The 18145-nt window shown below is 37.0% G+C and overlaps 1 protein-coding gene across 7 annotated transcripts in view; it reads left to right on the top strand.

The window, feature by feature from the left end:
* Positions 1-18145, top strand: part of ATG5 (autophagy related 5) — a 129320-nt gene that overhangs the window by 55158 nt on the left and 56017 nt on the right. For all 7 annotated transcript variants that reach the window (XM_089921625.1, XM_089921624.1, XM_022553424.3 and 4 more), the window contains exon 6: positions 10089-10183. In XM_089921625.1, coding sequence (XP_089777751.1) covers positions 10089-10183 — 95 coding nt within the window. The remainder of the gene's footprint in view (positions 1-10088; positions 10184-18145) is intronic.

Raw genomic sequence — 18145 nt, 5'->3', positions numbered from 1 at the left:
CTTTACATACAGAAGTTTCCCCCCAAAAGTGGTGGGGGAGGGTGGTGGTGGTGATGGGATGAATTGGGAGATTAGGATTGACATATATACACTAATATGTATAAAATAGATAACTAATAACAACCTGCTGTACAAAAAATAAATAATATAAAATTCAAAAAAAAGTTTCCCCCCAATATTTTTATCATCATTTATTTTAAGGTGTTATTACACTCAGAATAATATTCTGTGGGATTCAGATATTTGAGTGTAAATGAATAAGTTGAGAAGCACTGGTAGAATAATTTCAATTTTTAATAACTTTATTCTTATTTCTACTGGAATTCTTAGAAATCCTGATTAACTTTTAGGATACATTATATCACTTATTACTAAAACCTACTGAATACATTTAAAATAATAGTATTTATTCTAAAATAAACTCACTATAGGAAGTAATGTAGTTTATAAAATGTTGGATGGGCCCTATTTTGGGGGGTATGTGTATAATTTTACAAGTCAACTTTGTTTTGATAGTGAATGAGTTGTTATAATAAATAAATTGTGTAGTAATAGCCACCTGAATAATCCTAGTAGCTAAAAGCTAAACTATGGTTGAATTTTCCCGTTTTCCTCATCGTTGTCCATGTCTGCTTTTAAGAGGTAGTTGTTCCTAGTTGAATGATGTTTTCAATTATCAGTTGCATTTTTCCTTGTTCTCATTGAAAAATAATGCCTTAATGTGCATGTTGAAGTAAACTGTTATTTACTTAAATGTTTATTAAGTATTTCTGCAGCAGCTACTGCTAACCGTTCAGTCTGTGATCTGTAACTGCCAAAGGAGACAAGATTTGGTAAACTATTATACCTGACACTACCATGAATTTTGAAGTATAGGACTGTGGAATTTTTGATAATGTGAACATTCTGTTCATTAACAGTTTCTCAGATTCCTGTTAATCATACGTCATTGAATTGACTCAACTTGGAGTTTTAACAAGCAAGCAGTGTTTTAATTTATAGAAATGTAACTGAAAGTTTTCTGTGATATGGTAGCATCCCTGAGAATCTACTGACCTGGTGACCTCAAGCAAATCATTTACCTGCTTTGAACCGCAGCTTCCCTCAAAAGTTGCTTTGAAAACCAAACAACGTAAAATTCATTTAGGGTTTTAAAAAAACAGCTAAATTCTGTTCAGGTATGTTATTAATAAAAATGATCTCTGAGGTTCTACTATAATCAGAACCCATGACTTTTCACTCTAGCATCACTTGAGTTATTTTAATACCACTTTTTTACCAGCCTAACTTTTTAAAAAAATTTTATTTTTGGCTGTGTTGGGTCTTTGTTGCTGTGCGCGGGCTTTCTCTGGTTGTGGCGAACAGGTTGCGGTGTGCGGGCTTCTCATTGCGATGGCCTATCTTGTTGTGGAGCACGGGCCCTAGATCACGCGGGCTTCAGTAGTTGCGGCGCGTGGGCTCTAGAGCGCAGGCTCAGTAGTTGTGGCGCATGGGCTTGGTTGCTCCATGGCATGTGGGATCTTCCTGGACCAGGGATCAAACCCGTGTCCCCTGCATTGGCAGGCAGATTCTTAACCCCTGCGCCACCAGGGAAGTCCCCAGCCTAACTTTTAACATGCTTTTTACTTAAGCATCTGTCACTTGGTCACCTGCATTAGAAGAGAAGGGGGCGGGGAGGACTTGAACCATCAGGCACTACTAATGCACAATAAAGGACCAATCGGACCCATTAGAAATTGTGATAACTTTATGTATGTCAGTTTGGCTTCCCCAGCTACATATTAAGTAAAGGAGAGTCCGTGTACTTGTTTTATATTTTGGTTTTTAATTCTCTACAGCTCCCAGTACTCAATTAGGTACATAATAGGAGTAAATAAACACTTTAATAGATTTAACTCTATGCAGATCCTACAAAGTAAAAACTTAATTGAGTACACTGTTACTTCTATCAGTTGTTTTACTTTTTCTTTTCTCTTCCTTGCCTGAATTAAACTGGAGATTCATAATATGAACTATTTGCAAGTGGGAGACTTCTTTTTTAGAGGCATTTTTCATGTAGCCACCTTGGACAGATGAGATGGATCTGAAATAGAACAGAATTTACCTGTAATCATATTACATTTACTAAATTCCTGTGATGTCCCAGTCCTGGATATGCCTTCTTAGTGATTCTTCCTAAGAATTAGATAAACATTATCAACTTTAAAAATGAGGAAAAGAGCTTACAGGGCTAGTAAGAGATGGGACCAGGATTTGATCTTAGATCTCTGATTCTAAAGTCAGTGTATTTTCCATCTGGAGGCTGTTAACTCTGGCTACATATTAGAATCATCTGGGAGTTTCCAAAAAATACAGTTCCAGGGAATCTGAAATAACTGGTCTGGAGTGGGTCCTTGACATTAGTATTTTTTTAAAAGTTTCTCAGGTGGTCCAGGTAGGCAGCTAAAGCTGAGAAATGTTGCATGATATATTGCATCTCCAGTGACCGCTGGTGCCCCACCCAGCTTTTTAAGCTTTTGTTATTTGTCTATGAAGAATTATTAATAAAATTTTCTCATTTACGGTTTCTCATCAGAAGCATGAGGAATTTGTATTAGAATAAAGATAGAGTATCCTGCATAATAAACATTGCAAAGATAATAGTGAACATAATGGAGTATCTTTTTCTCCATTGGTCTTTCAAAAGTTAAAATAGATTTTTGTTTTTGTCTTATGACTTTGGAGTGCTCTGAGTGAAGTAAAAATGGGCTTGATTACATGTTAAATTTGCTTCTGGCCCTCTGAATTTAGGAAAGTGATAAACTGTAACTTAACCTGAGAGGAAAAATATTTTCTCAATTTACAGTAGTTTTGAAAGGTAACAAGTCAGGTAATCTGGTTAAAAATCTATAGGTGATTTACACAGGAATACATTTAGTTAATTAGCACTGGCCTGCCACTGGCTATAGCTCTTTAAATCTCTTTTTGGCAAACAAGCTACTTTAAAAATTGTCTTTTAGAGTCAGTGAAGACTTGAATATAATTGAAGGTCATTTCTTCCTTTTTTAAAATTTTTAACATGAGTACATAGAATAAGTTGGGGGTTTTTTACATTATGATTTTTTTTGAATTTTGAATCCCTTTTATGTTGTTACTGGCCCAATTTGAAAATAAATTTGAAGTAAATGTTTCTTAATTGGTTGAAATACAGTAATTGAATTCTGTCTATTAAAATAAAGTCAACTACTGAGATTGACTCTTGGAATGCATTTTAATTGGGGGAGAGAGACAGTAACTAATTAAACATGTAAATAGGGTAATTTCAAAGAACGGTAAGTGTTTAGAAGAAAACAGAATAATACTTTAGCTAGAATTATGAGGAAGTTCTCCCCTGAGGAGGTGACACTTCTGTTGAGACTTGGATGATGACAAAAAAGCAGCTACGTGACGATTAGAAAAGTGGGGGATTCCAAGCCTCTAACTGTGATATGGGGATAAGCTTGGTGTTTTCTAGGGACAGAAAAGAAAAATAGTGTGATTTGGAGCTTTAGTAAGTAAGCAGAGTGGTAGGCAGCGAGATCTCAGAGGGATGCAGGAACCATTGCATTCCAAGGGAGTGGGAGGGGGCTGAAAGGAACCGGCTTCCCGGGAAGGAGGTATTTCATTACCAACATTATGGTTGCTTGCATGCAGAGTTTGAGTGGGGAGCAGTCTGCCCCATTTGTAGCCAGTAAGGAGATGCATTGGATTTTTTCTTTTAATAATGATTCTAGTACTTCAAATAATCGTATTGTTAAAGTACATTATAAAGCATTATTCCTTATGGCCCATTAGAAAAATGTTTAGAAATTTATTCATTCATGGTATGATTCAATTTATGTTTTAAAAGAGCATTCTGGATGCTGTGTATTATGGATACAAGTGGAAGGGCAGAGCCCAATTAGGAGGCTGTCGCAGTGGTTCAGATGAGGGTTGATAGTGGTTTAGATGAAAGTTGTAGCAGTGAATACAGAGAGAATTGCGCTGTAAAAATATATATTGATTCCTCTCCTTGAGGCCAGTTTTCTAGACTGTGTGTTACAGCATCTTTAATCTTTTCCAAGAGTGAATCCCAGTAATTGACTATATTTTAATAGACAGCACTTCTTTTTTAGGGCAGAGGAATATGGTAGTTCCTCCTTATTCATGGTTTTGTTTTCCACAGTTTCAGTTTCCTGTGGGCATACGTGGTCTGAAGATATTAAATGAAAAATTCCAGAAATCAGTAATTCACAAGTTTTAAATCGTGCACTGTTCTGAGTAGCATGATGAAATCTTGTTCCGTCTCACCTCAGCATGTGAAGTATAGGGGATGATTCCGGTATATCCACACTGTATGTGCTACCCTCCTGTTAGTCACGTAGTAGCCGTCTCAGTTATCACATCAACTGTTGTGGTATTGCTGGGCTTGTGTTCGAGTAACCCTTATTTTACTTAATAATGGCCGCAAAATGTTAGTGATGCTGGCAATTGGGATAGTCTCTTACTGTGCCTAATTTATAAATTAAACTTTATTACAGGTATGTCGGTATAGGAAAAACACAGTATGTATAGGATTCGGTACTACCCGCTGTTTCAGGCATCCACTGGAGGTCTTGGAACGTATCCCCCATGGATATGGGGAGACTACTATAAATGTCTTCTCTCAGTTTATTCTGAGACAGTGATGCTCCAGGTCAAAGATTTCCTCAGATCCAGGTTTTATTGCTCTTTTGATTCACTCTAACAACAAATTCCCCAGGGTACAATCCTATTGCCAAGATGAGTGTTTACGAACAGGATTAAGGATTGACCTTCTCCTGCTTTGGTTCTCCTCTCAGCCTTAATACAGAGGCCAGCCTGCTGGTCCTGCCTACTTCTGTCTTCATGACAAATTTTCAGGGGTCCTTGAAGCATTTTCAAGACTTCTTTGAAGATATATAACAGTAACTTTAAACCTCAAACAGAAGTTCTCATGGAAATGTGTGGGTGTAGTTCTGTTAAGAAGCACCCAAGCACCAGTGGACTTGCTGCCGTACAGAGAATGCTCCCTTCCCTGGGTCAGCCCTAACTGTCCTGTTAACATATGACTCAAAGGACAAATGAGTTTGAAGATACAGGTCACATATTTAACACACCTGTGTTTGGTACCTACCAGTACTTACTGTTTTTTTTCCCCTCCTATTTTGCTTCACAAAGATGTTTACTATATTACATGTTAAGAAATTAATTCGAATAGGTCTGTACTTGGATATGTTTTCTGCTATAAATTTTGAAAGCCTCTGGTCAAAACACCATGTATATTACATGACCACCTGTAGTACTGATTTGAATAATACTGTTGATAAATGCAGAATTCTGTGAGGAGTGTGTTCCCTTCAGTAGTGACTTTCAACCATTTGCTTTTTCTCTTTAAAGAAAAGCTTAAAGCCTGTGTTTTATGGGCCATCGTGATCTGACACTTATTTAGGGTGCTGTAAATCTGTTCTTTTTGACATCACAGACTTAAAGAGCAGGAAGTGGATGGTGTGCATGTGGAAGCCATTTCACCCCTTTCCTATGGTTATATCCCAGCCAGCAATACCACATTACTGAATTGAGGCTGGGTCGCAGTCCCTTAGATGTCCTCCACGTTTCCTGTGGGATCCTGTAGACAAATACATTGTTTGTGACATTTGAATATTAAAAATTATTTTGCCTTGAGTTCTTAATAAAACTTAAGTGGAAGAGCAGAAACATCCTTTAAGATCTCCACTTTTTTCTGCAGCTTTTTCCATGTGAGGAACAAAGGATACAAATGTAATCAATTTATTTTTCATGCTTCTTAGGAAGATCTTTGGTTTAAAAAATCTTTTTTTCTGGATTTTTAAAAAATTTCCAAGACCAATATAAAAGCTTAATTCAGCAGAGAGTGAGAAAAAAAAATTGGTGGCCACCAGGATTTTGAGGAATTCTGTTTTTAATATCTTTTAAAAAAATAGATTGACTTTCTATAGCACAGCTATAGAAAACAGAAACCAACTTATCAATCATATTCTTAATAGCTCTGGCAAGAAGTATGTTAAGTTACCTTCTTTTCTCGCATTCTTTGCATAAGCTAAGTGACTGCTAGTTTTAATTTTTTCTTCTACTTAGTAGTTTGTTTTGTTTTAGAATTAGAACTAAATTAACATGAAAGCTGTTGAAATAGATGTACATTTACCTAACTTTACAGTTTAAAAAATGAGCAGCTAAAGACCATTGAGCTTCTTTTACTTGTAGGTACTGTTTTCGTGGCCAATGACACAAATAACCAAATTTACAACTTAATTATAATAACTAATTGTTTGGTGACAGGTTAATATATACTTGATTCATTACCATGTAGGAAGTTAGCAATACATCCTTACTCCAATTTTATTTAATTATTGACTAAGGGATAGAAGAGTTCCTGATGTTACAAAACCCAGTGTGAAAGACATTTGGTTATAAACTGAAACTCAGCACTGATTTTCTTTTAATTTCTTTTATTTGTGTCTTTCTAATTAATAACTTTGACTTATAAAAGTTAGATTATTCTTGGTTGGAATGTTTTTGGTATCGTTGAGGAAATGCCTATTTTATATAAGAACATAACATTTTTATAAGAAGATAAAGCTAATCTTAATTAATACAGATTTTTATTATGTCTTTATTCCTTTAAAACATAGTTGTATCAGACTAGGTCCAGTTAGGAGATAGAAACCACACAGAGGGATAAATAGGTTAAGTATTATATACTGAATGATTAAACTCTGGTAAAAGAGTAACTGAAGATATAAGAAAATCATATCTGGTACCCTAGGGCTAAAGAGGAAGGTCACACTTAAAAGGAGCCCCTTCCCAGGGCTGGGTTTAGAACTCATTGGAGAATGTATATTCCAGCCCATTGGGTTAGTAGAGAAGTGTTCACTATTTTGCCCAGATTGGAGCAGGTCTGCAGTGGCTGGGAAGTCAGGAAAATCTGGAGTGCGAGCCACCAGCAACAAGTGGCACAAGCATGCAGAGGGACTGGCGTCTCTGTGGGAAACTGTAGGCCAGCCACCCATATGGGCCTGCAGAGGAAAGCAGGGTGCTAATTTGGGCAAGGAGCCTTCAGTGTGTGTGTGTGTGTAGGCAGGAGCCCCTTTCTCCTGCAGCGTCCTTTCAGTACTCTCTACTGAGAAAGCTGAATGTGATTGTCGCGCTAGAGATGCTTAAAGAAATTGTGTCCGTTATGCCTGTGTATATATTGAAGGGTGAATTTGGAGTTGAGTGTCAGCAAATTGGTAATGTGCACAGTAATGTTTCTTTTTCCAGTTTACTTTTTTGCAATATAGGTACGTGAAAGCTTTTCACTAATTACCTTTCTGTACTTTTTGTTTGTTTGTGTTTGCTTTCCTTCCTTTAGCCCTATTGACATTTTGAGTCAGATAATTCTTGGTTGTGGAGAGCTGTCCTATGCATTGTGGTATGTTTAGCAGCATCCCTCTCTTTTACCCACTAGATGCTAGTAACACACACATATTGGTGACATCCAAAAATGTCCCCAGACCCACAGGGGAGCAAGATCTTCCCTGGTTAAGGACCACTGCTTTAGCCCATTTTTTCCCCTCTGTTAGAAACAGTATAAATTTTTCATTTAATAGAGGTTTGCTTGTGGTTTTTAATAAGTTATATTTTGATAAAGAAGGTGTCTTAAATAATTACAAAATTTTATTTTTAGAAGAGGTATTAGAACTATTTAACTCCTTTTATTTCATCTGAAAGTGAATTAGGGCAGAATTTTCAGTTGATTTGTTGTTTCTAGTCTAGCTATTAAGTTACAGACCTAGGATAAGAATCCAAAAATTTTAATGAAAATTTATATATGTAGTATTCTGTTATTCATTGATTCAAGAGCATATGTTGTGCATGCACTGTGGTAGGTGTTAGAGATTTAATGATGAGGCAGTGAGTAAAATTTTAGCAGTGCATGAAGAATCACTTTATTTAGCTATCACATTCTTGCTTGATACTTGAAAGCAGAAAGATACTTTTAAAAAAGCATTGACTGAATAATTGATTCATACATGAAAGAATTGTGGTTAAAGGAGCTACTCTTAGCATTAAGATGCAGTTTTGTGGTTGCAACTGTTGAAACGGTTGTGGGCTTTGAATCAGAAGACCAAGAGTCTTGTCTTGGTTCTTAACTAAACTCATAACAAGCTGGACCTTAGTTGTCATCTGTGAAATTGCCCTGGACTGACTGGGTTCTAAATTCCCTATCCTACCAGTTCTATTGTAGTATGTGTCTTTCCCCAGATTGGAGTTGAAAATGAGATTAGAGGAGACCTAGAGCCTGTCACAGTCATCTAAGAAGAAACAGCTAAACTTTGTTTTTTATATATAATTATGATGGCTTAAGCAGTATGAATATATTACCAGTAAATTGGGTTGAGATGAGTCTAGTAGTAGAGAATATACCAGGCTGACCTGAGATTCTGGAGTATTCATGTACTTTACAGAGATTTGATTCTGAGATAAATTTCTGTGTATAAAAAATATTTTAAGGTAGAAATCCGGGTGAGTTAAAGGCGTTAAAAAACAGCACACAGAATGGGAAAAAAAAATAGTTGTGTATTATTTATCAGATTAAGGGGCTTGTATCCAGAATACATAAAGAACTCTTACAATACTCAACAACAAAAAGATAAACAACCCAGTTAAAAAGAGGACAAAGGATTTGATAGTCATTTCTCCAAAAGAAAATATATAAATGGCTAGGAAACAAATGAAAAGATACTCAGCATAATTAGTCTTTAGGGAAATGGAAATCAAACCATAAGGGGATACCACTTCATACCCACTAGAATGACTATAATAAAGAAGATGGACAATAATGTGTTGGCAAGGATGTGGACAGATCAGAACCCTCATACATTGTTGGTGGGGGTGTAAAATGGTGCAGCCTCTTTGGAAAGCAGTTTGGCAGTTCTTCAAAACATAGTTACCATATGGCAGATAAACAGTTACTGTGTAACTCAGCAGTTCCATTCTTAGGTAATATGCCCAAGAAAATAGAAAATATGCATCCATACAGAAACTTGTACGTGAATGTTCATGGTAGCGTTAATCATAATAGTCAAAAAGTGGGAACAACCCAAATGTCTACAAACTGTTGAATGGGTAAACAAAATGTGGTATCTCCATACAATGACATATTATTTGGTAGTAAAAATGAAGTTCTGATACATGCTACAACATGAATGAACCTTGAAAACATAGTAAGAAAGAAAAACAGATGCAGAAGACCACATATTATATGATTCCATTTATATGAAATCTGTGGAATAGAATAGAGATTAGTGATTTCCAGGGGATGTGGGGGGAGGGCATAATTATTAATGGGTACAGGTTTCTTTTGGGGATGATGAAAATGTTCTGAAATTATATACTGGCAACTCTGAATATGCTAACAACCACTCAGTTAACACTTCAAAAGGGTGAATTTTATGGTATGTGAATTATATATCAGTAAAGTGGGGTTTTTTTTGTTTAAAGCAAGCCTTACATTTTTAAAAAGGAGTTGTTTAATCAGTCTGAGATTAAACTGCAACTGACATTTAAGTGTCAGTTTCACATTTCTTTCAAAGCCTGTCCTATAATTTTATCTTTTTTCTGTTTAATGTGTACTGTGTTTGGTATTTTTACTTTGTTTCTTTAAACAATTTGTGGTTAAACTTTAGGTCACTTGAAGCTGTGCCTTTAGTTTAGACAGTAGGAATAGGACCAAGGGAATCGAGACATTCATCTATACCTGATGTTTTTTGCTGTGATAACACCAGTAGTCGTAATCTATTTAGAGTTTCTCTTATGAGAAAAAATGTCTATGGAGATATCTAGGAAAAGGAAGCAACAATAATGTAGAAAAAAATAATTTTATATCTTGCTTTATGTTTAGTTATGGAAAGATAAGTTTAAGAAAAAATAACATAGAAATAATGCCCTTTCAGAAACTTCTATTAGAATGGATGCTTAACAACTTTAATCTCTTCATATGAGGTATTAAATTGTAATGTTGTTCATTTTTAATGAATAATTTATCATTACAGACAGATTTGACCAGTTTTGGGCCATCAATCGGAAACTCATGGAATATCCTGCAGAGGAAAATGGATTTCGTTACATCCCTTTTAGAATATACCAGGTAGGAAGTAACATTTTTAACAATACCAACTTATGAAAGTCTCGGACGTCTTACTTCTTGAAGCACTCTAGTCCAAAGTCTTTTCAGTTTGCATAGTAACTGAATAACATTTATTAGGGTTTTCCAGATCTCTTCGTTTTGGTGGCAGTCAAATCAGAGACTGCACTGTGAAATATGTGACTCATTTAGTTGGTGCTCTTTATTTGCAGATTTTGTATTTGCAGATTAGCCTGCTTGCTAAAATTTATTTGCAACCTCAAAGTCAGTACTCAACAGTACTTCCCTGGACATGTGCAGAGTGATGAAAAATTTGCTTTGCCCATGTGCACATTTTCGGTGATGCTGTGCCTTCTTGTTTCTGCTCTCATACTGTAAACAAGTGACTTTTCCCCGTCTATTTAGTGCTGCGTTCTTCAGGTTTTTGTGCTTTTTGTTGGTAATTTTGATGTTAAAAATGACTCCCAAGCATAGTGCTGAAGTGCTATCTTTATACAGAAACATACATAAAACAAGGTTATGTATTGATGAGTTGAAGACATGTGACCAGAGACTTGCAGTAACCCTTGTAATCCCCCTAAGAGCAATGGTTCAGTATTTGTTAATTCAGTCAGTGTTTGCAGTAACTTTATAGAACATAAGTACCACAGATGAGAATCGACTGTATTTGTTTTAGATGATGGGTCCTCAGTGTTGTACAACAAAATAAATAGTAGCGTCTCATTACTGTACACTTTCATGGGGTTAAGAAACTCCATGTTTCTGTAGAGTACTTTAAAACTACCATATATTTCCTATATAGCAATACTGAGTAAATTTTCATTGAATGAATGGTATCCAGAAAGCTAGTTGCCTACGATCATGGAAAAAGCAGTTAAGAATAGGAATTAGAAACACAGTATCACAAACATAGACTCTCATCTAGCAGGCCTTCGATTCAGACTCAAAGAGATTGTGTCATAACTTCTCTCTGTAGCCATTTTTACTATCTAACAGTCTTACTCATAGTTACTTCTACAGTTATTTTTTAATCTTTTATAGTGCCATTAGATTAATGTGTGTTCAAAGAGGAAAACAAACTGTCCAACTGAAAAGTAAAAAACAAAAATCCCAATATACTCAAAGAATGAAAAGTTTTTATGACTTAAATAAGGTTGCTTCTCATTTATTTCATTAACATAATGGCAAATAGACTATGTTTAGACCATGGATTCATAATATGTACAATAGAAATAAAATGAGAAAAATGACTGATGGAATAGAGACCAGATGATCTAATCAGCCTCACTCCTCTGCTTCCTTTTTTCAGGAAAGTAAAATTTTAATTCCACGAGTCTTTGTTAAGCACAAATATTACCCAGTGGGTTTGGAAATGCCATAATTCATTTATTTATACTTTATCTTATATCATGAAGAATCTGAGGCAATTTACAAGAATATATTTTGTATAGTCACAAAATAGAAAAAGGTTGAAATTTAAAATTAGAGCCACCAAAGATATAAAATGGAAACCCAGCATGAAATGAACTACGCTATGAATAAGTGAGATCGTCAAATTTATTAAAATTGACCTATAAATTTGACCCCAAGCTTCCTTGTAGCCAGAGCAAAGGGGAAGGAAATGTGATGAGATATAACTTTGTTTTTCATTTTATATATGATGAAAACTTACTAGGTCATCAGGAAAGCTGACTTTTCTTGGGCACCACCTAGGAAAGAAATTCTCACATGGCCTCACTTTGAAGGGACAGGGCAATATCCTTTATACCTTACCTACAGTAAAAATATAATAATAGTTTCAGTAAAGCTGCTTCCTAAAGTGTCACTCAGCAATAGCTAAAGACAATGTGTCATAAGCCATGGATCATCCACAGTATAATAAAGACTTGGCGAAGTAATGGGAAGGCTAAGGCAGAATAAAATTTTAGGTTATTTTATGGAAGAATGTGTTTATCAAATAAGAAGGAAAGTAATTGATGGAGCAAGGCAATTGAGGATTGGGATTAACCAGTAAAGTTTTCAGCCCAAGAGAAGAGAGGTTTGGAGACACCTGTTAAGGAAAAGGAAGGGAAACATTGTTGCTGCTCACATGAGAGAGTCTCAGTCTTCTCTGTACAGGCAGCAGAGCAGTAGAACAGTTTCGGCAACTGTTACTGTTAAACAGTGTGCAAATAGGACAGTTTCTATATCTGCATAAAATAATGTGAGAAAGGTGGCAGGAAGCCTAGTTGTATGGAGAGAAGAAATGTCTCACGTTACATAAATTGGTACTGACCACCTAGGTATTCCCTAAGAGAACTTCAGCAGTGATTTTACAGAACTAGATTCAGTAGTGATATGCTTTAGTTATTGCGCTGAGAAAAGCCAAAACTGAGTCAGATTTTATGGACTAAGTATTGTACTTATAGTGGGTAGGATCCTTTATGTGGTCTGTAAATCTCATAGGGAGAGGCTGCGTCTTCACCATCACTGACATAGATATTGGTGATTAAAATATGGATTAAAAACAGTAACAGGTTATTACGGAATTTTAGAGTGGTCCTGAAGTTTTCTGAGTAGATTTCATTTTTTTTTTTTTTTTAATGCAGCAGCCCACTTTTGGGTTGAACTTGGAAGGGGTGGGTAGATGGGGATAAGTGATATTGACTCAGGTGGCTTGACTCTGTCCTCCTGGGGACCAGTGGTTATAGCATCACATATTTATGGAAATTCTAAAGCACAGTTTGAAAATCCCTTTATCTAGGCCTGGACAGGTTCCGTGATTTGCCCAAGTTAGGTAATTCTTGATCTAACTAGCACTGTGGATACACTAATACACTCAACATGCTAGTGATATCTTTGAAGGCAAGGTTAGTTTTTTTTGTTTGTTTGGGCTTTTTTTTTGTTTTTTCCTTTTTAAATCTGTGTAGTAGGATTTATTTAGCACAGTGTTACGTACACTGTAGGTGCTTCACAAGTACTTACTTCGTTGAATCTTGGAATATTAAAAGCACCAAAGATCACATAATTCTGAAGCTGAAAAAAAGACTTTATAGTTCAAATAATCCAAAACTGAAAGAACTAGCTGGCTTTAACAAGGATAGTGCTGTTGTAGTAGTTGAAGAAAACACACTTCTAAAATTAATTCAAATGGTGGGAGAATAGTAGGAGCAAGTGCAAAAGAGCTGTTGGAAGGGTTGCATCCAGAAACAGTGCATGATAGATCAAGATCACAGTTTTGCCTTATTCACCTAGTCTGACAATTTGTGACTTCATGTAAACCTCTCTGAGCTCGCCAAGTTGTCAGATATTTCAGACATAAAGGCCAAAGCAGTTTCCCTTGAAAAACAGTTAGGTTTCCTACTTAGAGCACTGCACTAGAAGGGAGGCCTCTAAGGCTCTGTGGGAGGTGTGACACTGATGAGTTGTGTGTCCACAGGCGCTTACTGTCTTGCTGGGCCTTCGTTTCCTCATCCACAAAATGAAAAGGGCATGACTGAGTGAATTTATACATCTGGTCGGAATTGTTCTTTAAAGAAGGCATATTACAGGTTTATCTAATTATACCAATGATATTCTTTTTCAAACACTTTATACTCCTGATTTCAGAGCAGATTTATTATTTTTACAGTAAGTACAGTTCTTTCCTTTATGGCAGTATTTACCATTCTTTTCTGGGGAATATTGTCAGATGTGTCCATACCTGTTACTGTCATATCATAACATAAAAGGATTCAGAGAGAGAATGGGAGAGAGAGAGGGAAAGAGAATGTGTATGTGTGAGAGAGAATGGTTTTCATAAAGTGCTATAATTAGATAGAAAGTGGGAAGCTAGAGAATTCTCAAAATTTGCTTGACAAAACCTGGCTGCCAGGTGGTGACTGTTAGGGCAGAGCTTGCTGCCTGATCTTTCCTCTGTCAAGACAGTGGCAGCTTTTCCTCAAACAGGGAGAGACAGAGCCTCAGGGTTTTTTTAAATTTATTTATTTATTTTTGGCTGTGTTGGGTCTTCGTTGCTGCGCATAGGCTTTCTCTAGTTGTGGCGATGGGGGGCTACTCTTCGTTGTGGTGTGCAGGCTTCTCATTGCGGTGGCTTCTCTTGTTGTGGAGCACGGGCTCTAGGCATGCAGGTTTCAGTAGTTGTGGCTCGTGAGCTCTAGAGTGCAGGCTCAGTAGTTGTGGCACACGGGCTTTGTTGCTCTGCAGCATGTGGGATCTTCCTGGACCAGGGGTCGAACCCATGTCCCCTGCATTGAAAGGCGGATTCTTAACTGCTGTGCCACCCACCAGAGAAGACCCTGAGCCTCATGGTTTTATTGGTTCTCTTTATTGACTTTGCTGTTGGCTTTACCCTTATCTGGTTTGGTTCTTACTGGAACTTGATTAAAATTTTAGACGTGAGATGCATAAGTGAATATAAAAATATAGGAGTCTTAGTTTTTGCCGATTGTCCATTCTCTGGCTTTTTCCATTTCCCTATTTTGTATTTTTGAATCTTCATTCATACCTTGACCAAAGGGAGATGGGATCTGCTTTCTGTTTTCCTTAATTATATGACCTAAAGGCGATACCATATTTCTGGTGTTCTACAGCTGATTAGTTTGTGCGGTTGGGATAGTCTGTTGATTAAGTGTAGCTTTTACTTATGTGGCATTTTGATTAATCTGTACTTTTCATTTCTTTAATATACTAGATATAGATCTCTGTACTATTTGACACCTTAAATTAGTAAGTAAATTTAAATAAAACCTGAAAATCCAGGTTTATTAATAAGACAAATAAAGGGCATAATTTTGCTAAACTTTTTTCTTTGCAGCATTCTAATAGAATTCCTGTATAGCAGGGGGTAAAAAGGATAGGACAGCGAGCATGCTTCGGTGAGGCCCATTTTATCTTCCGAAGCCTCAAAACCATCTTAGGATGTAGGGATCATTATCTGATTTTACACTCAGGAAACTGAAGCTGAGGAATTTTTTTTTTTTTTTTTTTTTTTTGTGGTACGCGGGCCTCTCACTGTTGTGGCCTCTCCCGCTGCGGAGCACAGGCTCCGGACGCGCAGGCCCAGCGGCCATGGCTCACGGGCCCAGCCGCTCGGCGGCATGTGGGATCTTCCCGGACCGGGGCATGAACCCATGTCCCCTGCATCGGCAGGCAGACTCTCAACCACTGTGCCACCAGGGAAGCCCCAGCTGAGGAATTTTAAATCACTTGCTCAGGGGCACACATATGAAATGTGGAACAACTAGTATACAGACATAGTTGAGACTTACAAAGAAAATATAATTTTATTTATAAAAATTAAGTTTACAGAATTTTCAAGACATAAGTATCACATAAAGTGAAGTCCACTTTGACCAAACCTAGAAAATCTCTAACTGGTGATATTCTTTAAAGGTTGACTTTTATACAGATTGTTGGAAAACTTTAGTTCTTTTTCATCTGTAATTTGATTACCACGGACTCAAAATAACTCTAAATCCAATGATGGAACTTTAGTGGTAAAAGTAAAATAGGTCCAAAAGTAGTTTAGAGATCCATTACAGACCCCAAAATGTGTCATTTCTGTCATTTACATGGCAGTTTACTTTAGCCTCTGTGTTCCTGAAATCCAGGTGCTTCATATTAGCCAGTATTCTAGAGATGAGGTTAATGGCAGGAAGTGCTTCAAAAATGTAACTAAAATGTTATTGAGATAAGCACACGTAAACAGATGTGATTAAGGAGGATATCTGTTTAGAAAGACCTGTAAAGTGACTGTGAAATCCTTAGACATTGGTCTTTAGGTTGTATAGTAAAAATTAGGCACATAATTTCTGTTTTTCAAGAAGCAGTGGATTCATAAGTGTTATCCTGCCAATATGCTACATGTAAGAAAAGGTTGTCTCATTCATTCATTCAAGTTCATTTGTTCACAAACATTGCATGCTATGCCTAATACTGTGCACAGGGGATGCAAGTGGTTATTAATATGGTACATCATCCTTTAAAAGTTCATAATCTAGAGGTGGAAAGATATTAATCAAATAAGTACACAAACAAATTTTAAATCACAACTGTGATTGGTGCTGTGAAGGAGAGGTATGTAGTGCAATAAAGCCTAATTCCTCTAAGGGGAATCTGATCTAGCTTAGTAGGGCAGAGAAGCCTTCTTTGATGAAAGTGTCATGTCTTTTGAGGTCTGACAAGTGGATAGAATTAAGGTAGGCAAAGAGTAATGAGAGGACCTTTGAAGGCAGAGGGGACATTGTAAGTATGAAGACAGCCTGTTGGTCTTGAGCACAGAGTTGGGGGCAAAATAAATATTTTGCTTATTTTTCTTTTGGGTTATTTATCTGATTTTTAAAAAAATTATTTTTATAGACATTAACCATTTTTCTGTCAAACACTTTGTAAAAAATAATCACAACTATAAAATTTGTCTTGATTTTTTATGGTATCTTTCTGTAAAAAATGTTTACAAACCATTCCATTGGTTTATTTGTATTTTCTTTTCTATTCTTTTCTTTTTTTTTTTTTTTTTTTTGCGATACGCGGGCCTCTCACTGTCGTGGCCTCTCCCGTTGCGGAGCACAGGCTCCAGACACGCAGGCTCAGCGGCCATGACTCACGGGCCCAGCCGCTCCGCGGCATGTGGGATCTTCCCGGACCGGGGCACGAACTCGTGTCCCCTGCATCAGCAGGCGGACTCTCAACCACTGCGCCACCAGGGAAGCCCTATTTGTATTTTCTTATAACAGTATTATTTTTATTTGATTTTAGTCTTCTGATATCTGCTGGGACAATTCACTCCTTACCTTTTTTTCAGTCTTTTCATGCTTAATAAGTGGAAATACGTTTCTGTTTTAATTTTGGTAGAATTCACCTTTTTATATCATTAAATCTTCCTACATAAGAACATGGTACATCTTTTTTGTTTGTTTTTGGTTTTGGCTGCATTGGGTCTTCGTTGCAGTGCGCGGGCTTCTCATTGTGGTGGCTTCTCTTGTTACGGAGCACGGGCTCTAGGTGCGGGCTTCAGTAGTTGTGGCTCGTGGGCTCTAGAGCGCAGGCTCAGTAGTTGTGGTGCACGGGCTTAGTTACTCTGCGGCATGTGGGATATTCCTGGACCAGGGCTCGGACCCATGACCCCTGCGTTGGCAGGCGGATTCTTAACCACTGCACTACCAGGGAAGCCCAGGTACATCTTTCTTATTCAGATTTTGTTTTATGTTCTCAAATAGGCCCTGTGCCTTTCTTTTTAATTTATTTCTAGGTGTTTTTTAGATTTTGTTTTTCTTTATTTCATTTCCATTTCTAGATATTTATTTATGGCATCAACCCAAAAAACAACACCTCTTGCTGTCATTTTTATCAGCCATTTCTTGTTTGCTTTATCACATTGCTAGTATTGCATTGCCAAGACAGTATTGAATGATAAACGTTACTAGCAGGATTCAGCCTTTTTTCCCAGCTTTTTCCTCAGCCTTTGGGGATCCATAGGCTCGTTGGTCCTTAGGCTCATGTCCACCCAGAGGGGAGAATATTGCAGGGGGTTTGTAGCTCCTCCATGTGGGTCCTCCCTGCCTACTCACCCCAATAGGTGCCTTAGCTCAGGAGAGCCACTGTGTTGGGTATGAGATAGATTTGGGAGTAGAAGGGAGAGGGGGAAGCGTTAAGCTTCCATGCTCCCAGAATCCTCTCCGTGTATAGTTGTTATTATGCTGTTTTTTCATGTAAAGAATTATATGGCAGTAATCCTTGGGGCAAGGTGTCTAATACTTAATTCACACTCTAGCCGTGGCGGTACATGCTACAATGAATATTAAGACATCTGTGCTTAAAAACAGGATTTGTATCTCATATGTAAAGACAAGAAAGTAGAGAATGGATGCTCAGTTCTCAAAATAACTTCACTTCTGATCCAAGTGAAGGTAACAGTTATAAAATGATAAATAACTTGCAAAAGTTAATTTCTTTCCAGAGTATTTTTTTTCTCTCTCTCTCTCT

Source organism: Delphinapterus leucas, chromosome 12 (genome assembly GCF_059928025.1).
Source record: "Delphinapterus leucas isolate spDelLeu-1000000601 "Yukka" chromosome 12, BTC_Dleu_Yukka2, whole genome shotgun sequence".
In the NCBI taxonomy this organism is placed as follows: Eukaryota; Metazoa; Chordata; class Mammalia; order Artiodactyla; family Monodontidae; genus Delphinapterus; species Delphinapterus leucas.
This window is presented reverse-complemented; position numbering and strand designations above follow the sequence as displayed.